Here is a 15,607-nt window from a genome sequence, read left to right on the forward strand (position 1 = left end):
TAATTCATTATAGGTTATTGCAAGATAATGGCTATAATCCCCTGTGCTATACAGGATTTCCTTGTTGATTATCCATTTTATACTTAGTAGTTTGTATCAATTAGTCTCCTACACCTAATTTGTCCTTCTACCTCCCTTTTGGTGACCAGGAGTTTGTTTTCTTGCTTTTGTTTTTGTTTTTTGATGTGGACCATTTTAAACAGTCTTCATTAATTTGTTACAATATTGCTTCAGTTGTTTCATGTTCTGGGTTTTTGGCCATGAAGCATTTGGGATCTTAGCTCTCTGACCAGGAATTGAACCTGAACCCCCTGCATTGGAAGGTGAAGTCCTAACCACCGGACTACCAGGGAAGTCCCATAAGTTTGTTTTTTATATCTGTGGATCTGTTTCTGTTTTGCACACACATTCATTTGTATTTTTTTTAAGATTTCACATATAAGTGATATCATAAAGCATTTGTCATTCTCTGTCTGACTTATTTCACTAAACATAGTATTCCTTAGGTCCATCCACATTACTGCAAGTGGCAGAATTTCATTCTTTTTTTATAGCTGAATAATATTCCATTTCATTTATGCCACATCTTTTAATCTAATCATCTGTTGACAGGCACTTAGATTGTTTCCATGCTACTGTAAATAAAACAAGACCTAATTAAACCTAAAAATTTTTGCATAGCAAAGGAAACCATCAACAAAATGAAAAGACAACCTTCTAAGTGGGAGAAAATACTTGCAAATACTTGCATATTATGTGATTAACAAGGAGTTAATATCCAAAGCATATAGACAGCTACAAAGAACAAATGCTGGAAAGGCTGTGGAGAAAAGGGAATGTTCATAGACTGTTGGTGGGAATGTAAGTTGGTGCAACCACTATGGAAAAACAGAATGGAGGTTCCTCAAAAAACTAAAAACAGAGTTGCCATATGATCTAGTAATCCCACTCCTGGGCAAAACTATAATTCAAAAACATACACGCAGCGGTATGTTCATAGTAGCACTATTCACAATAGCTGAGACATGGAAGCAAACTAAATGTCCATCAACAGATGAATGGATAAAGAAGATGTGGTATTAATACATAGCTACAATGGAATACTATGCAGCCATAAAAAGAATGAAAAATGCTATTTGCAGCAACATGGATGGACTTAGAGATTATCCTACTAATTGAAGTAAGTCATAGAAAGAGAAGTACCATATGGTATCACTTGTGCAGAATCTAAAATATGACACAAATGAAACTATCTACAAAACAGAACAGATTTACAGACATAGAGAACAGATTTGTGGTTGCCAAGGGAATGAGGGGTGGAGAAGAAATGGGTTGGGAGTCGGGGTTAGCAGATGCAAACTACTGTGTATAGAATAGATAAACAATAAGGTCTTACTGTATAGCACAGGGAACTATATTCAATATTCTGTGATATATATATATATATATATAAACTGAATCACTTTGTTGTACAGTGGAAATTAACAACATTGTAAATCAACTATACTTCAATAAAAAATACTTCGAAAAATGCAGACAGCTCATACAACTCAATATCAAAAAACCAAATAATCCAACCAAAAAAATGAGCAGAAGACCTGAACAGGCATTTTTCTAAAGAAACATACAGATGGCTAGCAGGCACATGAAAAGATGCTCAACAATGCTAATTGTTAGAGAAATGCAAATCAAAACAACAATCAGATATCATTTCATACCTGTCAGAATTTCTGTCATTATGAAGTCTACAGTTAAAAATGTTGGTATGGATGTAGAGGAAAAGGGCACCCTGGTACATTGTTGGTGGGAATGTAAATTGGTACCACCACTGTGGTAAACAATTTGGAGGTTTCTCAAAAAACTGAAAATAGAAGAACCACTGCATCCAACAATTCCACTCCTCGGTATATATCTGGAAAAAAACAAAAACACTAATTCAAAAAGATTTGTGTGTCCCAAAGATCACCACAACTATCTATTTTCAAAAATATCATTGCCACAAACACAAACTTACCCATTAAACAGTTACTCTGAAGGCCTTTTTGAATCTAGAAAGATTGCTTCCAATTTGTGTCATAGAGCTGGTAACACCTGGAAACCTATGTCCTCTTAGCAGTGGAGTATCAGTGGGGAAAAAACTGTCCTGGGGAGAGCAGAGCTGGAAATGACTCAAAGCCCTGAGAACTAGAGGAACTTGCAGGGCACAAATCTGTGTCTGTCGATGTACAAGTGGTATATAGGAATATAGTAGTGGTTAGACTGAGTTCTCTAGGAGCAGAGCCTGAGATAAGGATTCTAGCGCAAGTGATTTATTAAGGCAGTACACTGGAAAATTCATCAAGAACTGAGGGGAGCAGGATAGGGCAGGAGGAGAAGACAAAGAGACGGCTTCAGAATCTACTTAGCTTGGTTTCACAGGGAGAATACCTCAAGAAGAGCACCAGATGTTTTCTTGAGGCAAGGGGGCTGGCCCTTTTACCTCCAGATCAGTCCAGCTGTGGCTGCGGGCCACCCAAGGGAAGGGGTGAAACCTCCTAGGCCTTCTTCAGGTGAGACAGTTCCCATTGGCCAAAGAATGTTCTCCAGGGACGGGTATAGCTGTGAACTGTTAGCAGCCAGACTCACAGAAGCAGGAGAATGGGTTCCCTGGAAAAAGAGATATGGCTGGGAAACAAGACCATCTATTAATACCACAACCAGTTATGGTGTCACCATTCCATGTGCTACTGGAAAAGAAACTGACAGAGCAGGATCACATTCTGGAAATGAGAAAGAAAAAAAAAAAAAAAAAGATTTAAAAGGAGGAGGTTCCAAAACTTAGCATTGTTTGATGTTATAAGAATATCTTTTCCTAGAGACTAACTAAGCATCTTATCTTTTTCTTTTGAAGATCATTTGATAGAAATGCTGGAGAAATGTGGCTTCTTTAATGATAACATCAGGAAGGACATATTTTTTATGACTGTCCATGATGCTGTCCTCCATCTCCAGAACCAGGTGAAATCACAAAAGGTTCAAGATTCCATTTTAGAAACGGTAAACATTGAAACTTTCTACATACATAGCTTTCTTAAACTACCATGATTTCTGTAAATGGCAGAAAATTCCACAAACCTAAATTTGAATCCCAGTCCAGTGACATTTTAAAGCCACCTGCTTAACTTTTCAGAGCCTGTTTTCTCATCAGTAAAATGGGAGTAAAACATTCCCCTTGCTGGGTAGATATGAAGACTAAATGGGATAGTTTACAGGAAAGCACCTGGTAGAAACTAGTACATTATTAGTTCCACAATGTGGGGGTTTACTAATATAAGCAGGCAGTAGCTGTAATGACTTTTAAGAAAGAAGGCACCAAATCTTGGATCTTCTGTGATTTGTATGTAAATACAATTTAAATTCTCAGCAATCTGTAAACTCTTATCAGTTTTTTTTTGCCTTTGGCCGCACTGTGTGACTGTGAGATCTTAGTTCCCTGACCAGGGATTGAACCTGTGCCCCCTGCTTTGGAAGTGTGGAGTCCTAACTACTGGACTGCCAGGAACTTTCCTATCAATGTTTTTAAATAGGATTCATTAGGTCATAAATGATCTATGAAAAAAGAAAAAAAAAAATTGAAAACCACAAATCATCCTAGAGTTTATTCTCCAAAAAACAGGATAGACCCTGACTTCCCACAGGCCTCCTTATTTTATCATTTTTCCTATAAAATACCCAGGACAGTTGAGGATTCTGATGGGTGTCATTGGGCTGGGCCTACTGCTTAATACAAGAATGTCATCTCTCATGGACCGTCTCACCATGAATCTGGGAAACTAAAACAAATGTCTATAAAGATGACAACAATAATAATTATTCTGATAATACAGTCCACGATATTTTAAATTGCTTCTCTTTTTTCTAAAAGTAGGATAAGTAGATTCTTAGTGTAGATTGAAAGTTACTGTTTGAAGTGAAACTAATTTAGAAAACAATAGTACATTATTCAATTCACCTATTGTTAGTAGAAAGATTGTTCTTCTTAATGCTGTTGGAGAAAATACTACTTCTAAACACCAAGATGTGGATCTTAAATCCAAAAAAAGGTGCTACACTCAAGATGCTCAGCTTTGAAAACCTGTAAACATTTTTTAAAAAGTCTAAGGACTTCCCAGGTGTCTAGAGGTTGGGAAAGTGAAGTGAGGTCACTCAGTCGTGTCTGACTCTTTGCGACCCTATGGACTGCAGCCTCCCAGGCTCCTCTGTCCATGGGATTTTCCAGGCGAGAATACTGAAGTGGGTTGCTATCCACCTTCTAATGCAGGGGATATGGGTTTGATCCCTGGTCGGGGAACTAAGCTCCTGCATGCTGCGAGGCATCTGAGCCCTTGTGCTGCAACTAGAGAGAAGCAGGCAAGCCACAATTAAGACCCAATGTAGCCAAATAAATAAATTAATGAAAAAAAATTTTTTAATATAACTGAAAATTGACTTATTGTTTTCCCTGTAGGTAACAACAACAAAGCAGGATAGTGTAAAGAGAATTGAGTTATTTATTTGTGAGATTAAAAGTAGCTAAAATGAAATGTTACTCTTACTTTGATATACATTTAGAGTTGCTTTGGGAACATGCTTTATGGGTAAGACAAAGTCCAGATTGTTACTGGTTTCCTCTGTGTGTAGATTAAATTACACATTATGGCTAAAAAGCATAATTTTCCTGAATAACCTACTTGGTCCATAGATGTTGGTTTCTATTTCCAATAAAATTAATTCCCATTCAATTCAACTTGAGATTGTTTATTGTCATCAGTCAGGAGCCCTTCACTTTGAGTTCCCTGAATGCTCAATGCTTTACTAAGTGCCCTTAGCTTGGTTATTGAAAGAAAATGACCATTGACTGCAGAATCATTTAGGCCGACTGGATGACTTGCTAAGTGTACACTTCAGAGGTTGGGGAAGTGAGCTACGAAGGAGGTTAGACAATGAACTATACTAGTTCATCTTGAATGTGAAAAAAATGGTGGAGGGGGAATTCTAAGTGGGAAATATGAAAGAACAAGAAAGTTGAAAAGGATTTTGAAGTATATAGATTTTAGATGAGAGGCACCAGCAAAGCTGCAAATCATTTTCAGTGAAGAACCAGGTAGGTTGATGCTATTAGGCCTCTAATAAATAGTCTCTGTGTTCTCTTTGTCAAGATCGCCCTCATCCAAGACTGTAAAGATCCTCTTGAATTAATGGAAGCAGAAATGATTGAAGAAGAACTTGATGTCCAAGATGAGGTATGATCATTACTTTTGTTCAAAGAAAAGAATTTGAGTTAAACAGAATAATACTTGTAGTATTAAAAATATTTGATAAAAACTATCCAGGGAAAATAATTTTAAGAAAATACCAAGAGGGTAAAATGGAAAACAAGGATTCTCCATTGAAGACATTAAGAACTGGGGGATGGGGAGGTGCCTTTTGCCCCAAGCCTACAGATGTGATCAGCAACTGGAAGCAGCCAACACATTTGTCTTGATTTTATACCTAAACTTCTGCACACTTTCTCTTTCAGAGACCTAAGGCCAGTGGGATAGGAGAAAGGTGAATGGAGGGAATTTTTAAGCCAGGAGTTTCATAAGCCTCAGAAATATTGAGTTGGCCAAAAAGTTCATTTGAGTTTGCCAGACAAAACCAAAAGAACTTTTTGGCCAACTTAATTGTATATGAAGAGTAGGAACCTCTTCCTCTGATGATGGCTTTAGAGACTGATTCAAGTTGACAGATGTTTCAAAATCAAGTAGCCCCACATCCTCAGCTCTGCAGATATCCTTCCTACCCCATCTCTAAAGATGTTCTCTCAGCTTTTGTGTGAATGTTTCTAGACATTGGCAACTAGTAGCTTTTCAAGGGGGTTTGCTACATAGCTGGAAGTCTTCAGGTCTCAGCCGTGCTTACAAACTAGATTCACACTTTCTCTAAGAATCATCCAGTGGACTGAGATCATTCTGGTTGCCTTCTCTGAATAGTCCTTAAATATTTGAGAGCAGATTTCATGTTTATAAGAGACTCTACCCTGGGTGAGACTCCTTCTGTTCCCTTTACTGTTCCTCACAGATAAGAAATTTGTTAGTTCTTCCCTGAACAAGAAGGGGATACAAAATCCCAGACACGGTCAACTATGATGTCCCTTGGTCTCATCAAGATATTTACATTACTGTGACTTAAGAATGGGTTTATTTTCATCACAGTTACATCAAATTTTTTGCTTCTATTGAGCAGGGGTCCACTAAAGACTTGAGCATTTTCACATGAACTGTGGTCTAGGTGGGCGCCCCATTTACAGTTATAGAATTGGTTTAGACCTTAATGCAGAACTATGTATTTTCTGCTAGATTACAGGCAGAGAAGATTTTTAGGGAAGAAATCACTAAGTAGAGTGAAAATCAGGGGTTCTGCATTTTAGCCCATCAGCTTAATGAGCCCAGGAATGTCATTACAAAGCTGTGAAGTCCTTCCAGCTTACTAGTTTATGATTAAGGCTATGGGGACAACTTAGTGGAATGAAAACTCATATATCACAATTGGAACTTAAGAAGTTGCCACGCTATAGAAGTATTTTTGATGCCACATATAAGCATCATTCAGGTAGGGCTCCTGTAGCTAAGGAAACTGTAAAGCAGAATGGTTTTAAGGGGCTGAACTTTAGACCAACAGACTTGAGTGCTGGCCCTGATTCTGCAACTTACCATCTGAGTAGCCTGGGACAATTTACTTATCCTGACTTCATTTTAGTTTCTTCATGTAAAACAGAAATAATACATTACAGAGTTGTGACCATTAATGCGTACATGTAAAGGAATAAAACAGTCTTGTACATAGTAAGTGCTCAGGAAATAGTAATGATTGCTTTTAAACTACATCCAATTAGCGTATAATGAGGTACAAAATTAAGTTTTTACCCTACTTTTATTGTGGTACTAAACACCTGAGTAAATGTAAGCAACAAACACTACAAAGACATATTTGCAAAAAAGATAAGGTAGACTTAAGGAGAATTCTGTTGCATCAACACTGTTTCCCCCTTGCTTTCACAGGCTATTCGAAGACTTGCTTCCTGAAATTGAGCTCAGGAGGTCACTCTAAGCAAAGACTGACTGCATGGCAGAATTTCCCCACCGTGTAATTCTATGCAAATATTTTCTGCATTGACTATTTTCTTTGAACTTGAAATACTCATTCTTTTTCCAGTAGACTTTAAAAAATCTTCTTTTTTAACCTCTTAACCACTGAAAGAGAAGCACAAAGATTGTTTCTAGGCTTTATTTATAAAATGAGTAGTTTACTTCTAAAATGTGCAACGTGGTCAAGAGAGTTTAGCAGTTTGCAGGATCTGAGGGAACCATGCTGCTGCTCCTACAACAGATTTGCTAGGAGTGTTCATGTGGGTACATGTGTACTTCTGTGCAGCTGGGGAAAGGGTCACCCAACAGTCTCTGTGGGCAGGTAAGTCAGTAACGGTTATCCTGTAAATGTATTTCTGATTGACCTTGATACCTATGAGCTGCTCTGATCACAGTGTAAGGTCACAGTGAGTAAAGGCTGAATTATTAGTGTACTTATCAGTAAAGGTCTTTAGAAATCCCTTTTGGTAAATGCATCCAAAAAATTTTAAAAATACAAACTTGGTTAATGAAGTATTACTATATGTGACCAGATATGTAGCTAGAATAAAGGAAATGTTTATTTAAATGCTATAGAATTGACTCAGAGAAGTGAAGTGATAAGATTATTGTGGTTTATTAATATCATTTTTCAATATAATAAGCAAAACTCCCAAATAAGATCCAGTAAAAATACATGATACACTATCTATAGTTGAAAAATGCAGTTTTAATTTACCTTAGTTTATAGAAATGAGCATTGTGTAGAGTATATTTAAGTATGGTCTATTTAAAATCTAACAGAAAAATTGTGTTATTTTGAACAAAAATCAATTTTAATATGTTCATAAGACCATGATGACTAAAACAAGTTTATATTTTTTGTTAAAATGTTAGCAAGTATGTGAAGCGATCTGTAACTAAATTCTAAACACCTTTCAAAAAATCTAAAAAGTGAACTGCTTATGTGTATATATATGTGCATATTGATTAAGACAAAGCATTCTAAATGAGCTTAGTATCAAAGGAAAAAAGTTGGTTTGGAATATACACATTGAAAATATATGTTTTTAAAAATCCATATGTTAAGCCAAAAAATATTTTTTACTTAACCTTTTCTGAGGGCCAACAATTTTCTAGGCATTGTGTATAATATATTGGCTTTGGTCCTGTGGACTGGTTGCATGTATTTTACACTGGACTGAATGAAGTTGTACTTCATTTCTAGAGAAAAATACTCAGGTTTTCAACTGAGATAATGTCTTAACTTGACTGAGAATGGTATTGTATTTCTGGCACAGATGTGTGGAGTTCCTAAAGGCATTTGGCTATCCAAAGGCAGCATATCTTATCTCTGGTTTTCTTAAATATAATCAGAAATAAGGTCTCTACTTCTGAAGAAATGTCATTAGTGATCAGATCAAATTGGCTGACTAAAAAGCATCCTTCTCTTCCTTCTACCCCCACTACATATTAGAATTTCAGTGAGTTATAGTGGCCTGTGATGTTACAATAGTCTTTGATGCTCATGAGTTATACTGTCTTTAATTGATAGGGAACAGATTTCTCACTTAGTTGGATACAACATAACCAGGATTGTCATGTTATCTCATTATTACAGTAATACTTTTCTATAATGGCAACAAGTTATAGCTCTAAAGACTGAATGTAATAGTCTTGCAGAAAATGGATGAATACCTCTGTTCAATAGAGGAAATATGCACTGCTCTCTCTCTTTTTTTTTTTAAGTCAAAGGAAATACCAAAGTTACATTTTAAAGGCTAGAGTTTTGTAAGATCTTGGGTCCATTTGTGGCTATATAAGACCACAGTCTATTTGACTTGTTTCCCAAGCACACTCTAGTAATTTCGTCTCTTTATGCATCTTGTGAATAGTAAACATAATTTTAATTCTATATTTTCAGTAGAAATTTTACTTGAAATTAAAGCTTTTGTTATGTTTTTAACCTATAGGATAAAATTCTACTATTGTATATGAATTTCAACAAGTGAAAAAGTCAAATCATGTACATATGGAAATATTTGCACATATTTTTTATGAAAAATAATGTTACCTTTTAAACTACTCTGATGTGTCCCTTCTGGACAAAACTATTAAATATAATAAAAATGCTAAATTTTAAGTGTGCCAGTACTTTTTTTTTAATTGGGATATAGTTGACTTACAATGTTATATTAGTTTCAGGTATACCATATACTGGTTCAAAATTTTTATAGAATACACTCCATTTAAAGTTATTATAAAATATTGGCTATATTTCCTGTGCTGTGCAATATATCCTTGCAGCTTATATATTTTATACATAGTAGTTTTTACCTCAGAAGTCCCCACCACTATCTTGCCTACCTTTCTACTCTCCCCACTGGTAACCCCTAATTTTTTGTCTTTATCTGAGTCTGCTTCTATTTCATTATATTCATTAGTTTGCTTTATTTTTTAGATTCCACATATAAGTGATAACATGCAGTTTTTGTCTTTGACTTTATTTCACTGAGAACAATACCTAACAGGTCTATCCATGTTGCTCCAGGGGCATTTTTGCATTCTTTTTTTTACAGCTGAGTAATATTCCATTATATATATATATATATATATATATATATATATATATATATATCTCATGTCTTCTTTATCTATTCTTGGACATTTAGGTTGCTCCTACATGTTGGTTATTACAAATAATGCTCCTGTGAACACTGAGGTGCATGTTCAAGTTAGTATTTTCATTTTCTTCAGATAAATACCCAGCAGTGGAATTTCTGAGTCATATAGTAGTTCTAATTTTAATTTTGTGAGGAGCCTCCATAATGCTTTCTACAGTGGCTGCACTTATCTACATTCCAACCAGCAGTGTAAAAATGCTCTCTTTTTTCCACAACCTCACCAACATTTGTTATTTATGGTCTTTTTCACGATAGTCATTCTGACAGGTATGAGGTGATAGCTCACTGTAGTTTTGATTTGCGTTTCTCTGATGAAAATGATGCTGAGCATCTTTCCATGTACCTACTGATCATATGTATATTTTCATTAGACAAAATGTCTATTTGGGTCTTCTACACATTTTTAAAAATATTTACCTTTCAGGCCCCAGTTTCTTTCCTTTCTCTTTCTTCCTTCCTTCCCGCCTTTATTTTTGGCTGCAGTGGGTCTTTACTGCTGTGCATGGACTTTCTCTAGTTGCGACGAGTGGGGCTACTCTTCAGCTGTGGTGCACATACTTCTCACTGCGGTGGCTTCTCTTGATGCAGAGCACAGGCTCTAAGGCGTGTGGGCTTCAGTCATTGTGATACGTGGGTTCGGTAGCTGTGGCCCGTGGGCTTAGTTGCCCTATGGCATGTGGGATCTTCCTGGACCAGGGATCAAACCCATGTACCCTGTAACTGCAGACAGATTCATAACTTCTGGACCACCAGAGAAGCCCTTCTGCCCATTTGTTTTGATTGGGTTGTTTGTTTTTTTGATATTGAGTTGTATGAACTGTCTATATATTTTTAATAATAACTCCACTGGATCATATAATTTGCAAGTATATTTTGTCAATGGTTTCTTGTGCTGTGCAGTGGTTCAGTATTCTTATCAGTCATCATTTTGATGTATTCTTCATAGCTCTACTTCCATTTGTTTTGGGTGTAATTTCTTTTTGTAAAAGACTTACTGATGCAATAAACAATGTCACATAAATATCTCGGTTCAATCTTATAATTCTTACCCAAATATTTCCAGCTTGTTCTGTGCAATGATTTTCATTATTTTAAGCAAACATTTCTTTCTGGTACAAATACACATCAAAATGATGCAACGCCTAGTGTACTGCATGAATTTTCACAAAATAAGCACACCAGTGCAGCCAGCACCCAGATCAAGGATCAGGAAATAGCCAGCTCCCCAGATGCCCTCTCATGCTCTCTCCCAGTAGTTGCCTCAATGGATAATTGCTGTCCTGACTTCTAACACTTGTTCTTTGAATTTCATATAAATGGAATCAAAAAGGACAGATTTCTATCAAAATCATAAAATTGTTTCCCTTTCTCTTGTGGCTGTCTTCTTGCACTCAGTATTACAAATATAAGATTCATCCATGTCATTGTTTATAACAATCTTCATTCATTCTCATTGTTAAACGGTATTCTTTTGTCTGGGATTCCCTGGTGGCTCAGATGGTAAAGAATCTGCCGGCAATGCAAGGGACCTGGGTTTGATCCCTGGGTTGGGAAGATCACCTGGAGGAGGGCATGGCAACCCTCTCCAGTATTCTTGCCTAGAGAATCCCCGTGGAGAGGAGCCTGGAGGGCTACAGTCCATGGGGTCGCAAAGAGTTGGACACGACTGAGAGATCAAGCACAGTACAGTACTTTCCATTATATAAATTTACCACCACTTATTTATCTGTTCTACTGTTTGTGAATAGTTGGGTTGTTTCCAGTTTTTAGCTTTCATGAATAGCGCTGCTGAGAACATTGTTAAATTTTTTTTGTAAACATATGCAGACTATTCTATGAAGTTTATACCTAGGAGCAGAGTTGCTGTGTCATAGAGTTACGTTCAGGGCTTCCCTGGTGGCTCAGTGATAAAGAACCCGCCTGCCAGTGCAGGAGATGCAGGTTCGATCCCTGGGTTGGGAAGGTCTCCTAGAGAAAGGGCAACCCACTCCAATATTCTTGCCTGGGAAATCCCAGGGACAGAGGAGCTAGCAGGGCTGCAGTCCATGGGGTTGCAAAAGAGTTGGCCACGACTCAGTGACTAAACTACAACAACAACAACACATATGTTCTACTTCAGTAGACACTGCAGTAGGTATCTACGGCAGACTATTTTCCAAAGTGATTGCACCGACTCACACCTGTATCAGCTATGAGAGTTTCAGTTGCTACACGTTTTTCTCTACACTTGGTTTGTGTGTCTTTTTCATCTAAGCTATTCTTGTGGCTGTGTATTAGGATCATATCGTGTTTTTAATTTGCATTTGTCTGATGACTAAAGAAATTGAACACCTCAGATGTTTATTATCATTTAATACTCGAGGGAGTCATTGACCCAACTCATTTGTGTATTTTTCTTTTTGGACTAACTTCCTTTTTTTCTTTTCTTTTTTTTGGCTGCACTACATGGCACTTGGGATCTTGGTTCCCCAACTAGGGATCAGCTTGTGTCCCCTGCATTGAAAGCAGAGTCTTAACCACTGAACCACCAGGGAAGTCCTGGGCTTTCTGGTCTGTTCCTGTGGTCTACACAACTCACCTGCCTGTCTGCCTGCTCTCCCTACAGGTCTTCAGAAAAGCAGCTGGGGATTCACTAGTATTCTTACAGAGCTCCAAGAAGCTGAGGACCTATCTAGACTTTATACTAATTTTAAATCTGCTAAGGTAGCCCACTTCATCCCTTTCTTCAGGAACATCTTTAGGCCTAGACACAGAGGAAATATTTTTGCACAAGATCCAACCCACTTCACTGCTTTAGACCAAGTGCTCCAGTATTCTGAATCCCTCCCCATTACATTTAAAAAAAAATAGACCCTTTTATTTTGAAATGATTAAGATTTGCAGGAATTTGCAAAGACATGTACAGCAAGGTTCCTTTGCACCCTTCACCCAGCCTCTCCCAATGTTAACATCTTGCACAATTACAGTATAATACAGAACCCAGGAAATTGACATTGGTACAAACCATAGAGCTTATCACATGCCACTGTGTGTGTGTGTGTGTGTGTAGCTCTATGCAATTTTATCCCAAGTATAATTTCATGTGGGGCTTCCCAGGTGGTGCTAGTGGTAGAGAACCTGCCTGTCAATGCAGGACCTGCAGGAGATGTGGGTTTGATCCCTATGTAGGGAAGATCCTCTGGAGGAGGGTATGGCAACCCACTCTAGTACTGTTGCCTGGAGAATCCCATGGACAGAGGAGCCTCATGGGCTAAAGTCCATGGGGTTGCAGAGTGGGACACGACTGAAGTGACTGAGTACGCATGGACACACATAGCTCTGCGTACACACCATTGCAATCAAGATGCACAGCTGTATCACAAACACACAATTCCTTCTCAAGGGCCTTTAAAAAAAGTACAGATACACCTCTCCACATCCCACCACTCCAGACCGAGCAAGGACACCCTGAGTTGGAGGAGTGCCTCTGATATTACACTTTCTGTGGCCAGGATACATTGACCACCAAATATTCCACTTTAGAATGTGCTTGAAGTTTTCTCCATGTTAACTCATGACTATCCCAGCATGGAGGAGCTCTGGGCCATACAGGAGGAGCATGTAAAAGTCACCCTTTGGATGTAAAAGAAGGATACAAGTCCTTGACCAACCAGTACTACAAGTTGGCAGAGACCCTTCAGGATGGAGAATAGGTATGGTTCTTGTCCTAGTCAGTTCAGGCTACTATAACAGATTACCATAGATGGAGTGGCTCAAACAACAAATGTTTTTTCTATTTCTCACAGTTCTGGAAGCTAGAAGTCTGAGATCTTGTGCCAGCATGGTCAGTGAATGCCCTCTTCCTGGTTTACAGAGGACACTCAGGGGGTTGTCTTCTTGCTGTGTCCTCACATAGCTAGCTCCCTACTTGGAATTACATCACGAGGGCTCCACTCTCCTGACCTAACTACCCCCCAAGGGTCCCACCTCCAAATACCATCATTCTGGTACACTTTCAACATCTGAATTTGGGAGAGGGACACATTCAGTTCATTGCAGCTCTCTTCAAGAGACCTGTGAGCTCGGTGGCATTGCTACACTCCTGAGGATGGGTCCTGATCCCTGTATGCTGATCAGAGTAGTCAGCCCGACCCCGTCCAGGTGAATTCACTTCTGCGCTCATCAACTCCTGGTGAGTATAGCACTTCAGGATCCTTTAACCCACTCCCCCAAGCTTACACCATATACAAAAGGAAGCCTGGGTCTCCTTTGATTCCCTGGCACAGAAGTATTCGGGTGACTAGGAGTGGTCTGGACCAGTAGAACAATTACTGTGCCCATGCCCTTTTCCAGTAAGCTCCCAGTTAAGTGGGAAGGAAGGAAGTGGTGAGAAATAAGGCTGAGAGGTGGGCTGGGGCCAGATTACGAGGGACCTCGTATGCCACATTAAGAAGCTTGGGTTTTATCTATCCTCAACTCTGGTAAGAGATAAAAGCAAAATGGCTGGGTTAAATTACCTAGCTAATCCAATCAGCTGACCTGGATACCTAGAAATAAATTCAGAAGGTGAAATTAAAGTAGAGATGAATGAAGCTTTTGTTGTTGGTTTCCAAGGACAGAGTAACAGATGAAGGATTAACCTTAGGGATTTTTAAAGACAATTTCAGAATTCTATCATCTACAATGATATGAGGCATTACTTTTATGATTAGGAAGGTATGTGCTATATTAAAACATTTAAGGCAGAAGTAGATACTGATTTGAGATTGAGGAGTCAATGTTTCTTCATAAACATGTTGCAGGAGTCCCTGTCTTTTCTGGCTTTACCTGGTTTTTTTTTTTTTTTTAAAGAACTTTTGATCCCTAAAACAAAGGAGGAAGTGATTGCTTAATATTTATGTTTAAAGCAGTTGTTAAATGTCTATGACAAAATACAAGGGTGGCAAACAAGTACTCTGTGCTGGCTGTTCCGGAAGAAGTGAAGGCTTCCAAGCTGCGGGGATGAAGCCTGCTTTCTTATTCCCTCACCATCTCTCCTCTACACTGAGTGGTGGCCCAACCAGAGATACAGCCAGCCACTCAGCGAGAAGATGCTCAGGATGAAGATCGGAGAAACAGTATGCAGGCCTGATCTACCTGCTAAAAGAGCTGGGGCTACTTTCTTTTTAGTTTCATCTTCCTTTGTTTTGTTCAGGGTACTAGCTTTTCCATCAGCTCCTTATTCATCAAGTGCCTTTTCTGTGACATGTACGGAACTAGAAGCTGGGTAGACATTCAGTGGGCAACAAAATTGAGCCCATCTCTATCCTCCTGGGCTAAAGTCTAATGTGGGAGATGGTCGATAAACAGGCCAAGAGCCTGGTAAATAGAGGCTGACAACTTTACTTGTGGTAGAGGCTTGAAGGAGACACACAAAAGGCCTTCTGTCATGGGGGATGACTGGCTTGGGAAGGCTGTGTGTGCTCTCCAAGGAGGTAATGCTTCAGGAAGGAACTAGCAAGCACAGACCTGGGGAAAAACTGCCCAAGCGGAGGGAACAGGTCAAGAAAAGCCCCGGGGCAGGATTAATCTCAGTTGAGATGCGGTCACTTGGGACTGAAAGAAGATCGGCAGGATGGAGGAAGGTCCTAGATACTCAAGAGTTTGTAAATGGAAGACTTTCAACTGGGAAATAGATGGCCAGCTTTGTTTTCAGATTACTCTGGGTAAATTGTTTGTTTCCATGTGCAGAGTATCTCTCAAGGAATACACGACCTCTCAACCTCATCCTGGTTCCCTTCAGGAAGAGGGACTAAGGGTGACTGAGGGCAAGGGCAG

The 15,607-nt window shown here is 38.6% G+C and overlaps 1 protein-coding gene across 1 annotated transcript in view; it reads left to right on the top strand.

The window, feature by feature from the left end:
* SLC26A4 (solute carrier family 26 member 4) overlaps nt 1–9,264 on the top strand; it is a 54,272-nt gene extending 45,008 nt beyond the window's left edge. Inside the window, exons 18-20 of the mRNA XM_043872260.1 lie at nt 2,891–3,036; nt 5,178–5,261; nt 7,062–9,264. Of these exons, the coding sequence (XP_043728195.1) occupies nt 2,891–3,036; nt 5,178–5,261; nt 7,062–7,085 (254 nt within the window). The 3' untranslated portion in view covers nt 7,086–9,264. The remainder of the gene's footprint in view (nt 1–2,890; nt 3,037–5,177; nt 5,262–7,061) is intronic.
* The last annotated feature ends 6,343 nt before the right edge of the window (nt 9,265–15,607 follow it).

This window comes from Cervus elaphus, chromosome 18 (genome assembly GCF_910594005.1).
Source record: "Cervus elaphus chromosome 18, mCerEla1.1, whole genome shotgun sequence".
Taxonomy (NCBI): domain Eukaryota; kingdom Metazoa; phylum Chordata; class Mammalia; order Artiodactyla; family Cervidae; genus Cervus; species Cervus elaphus.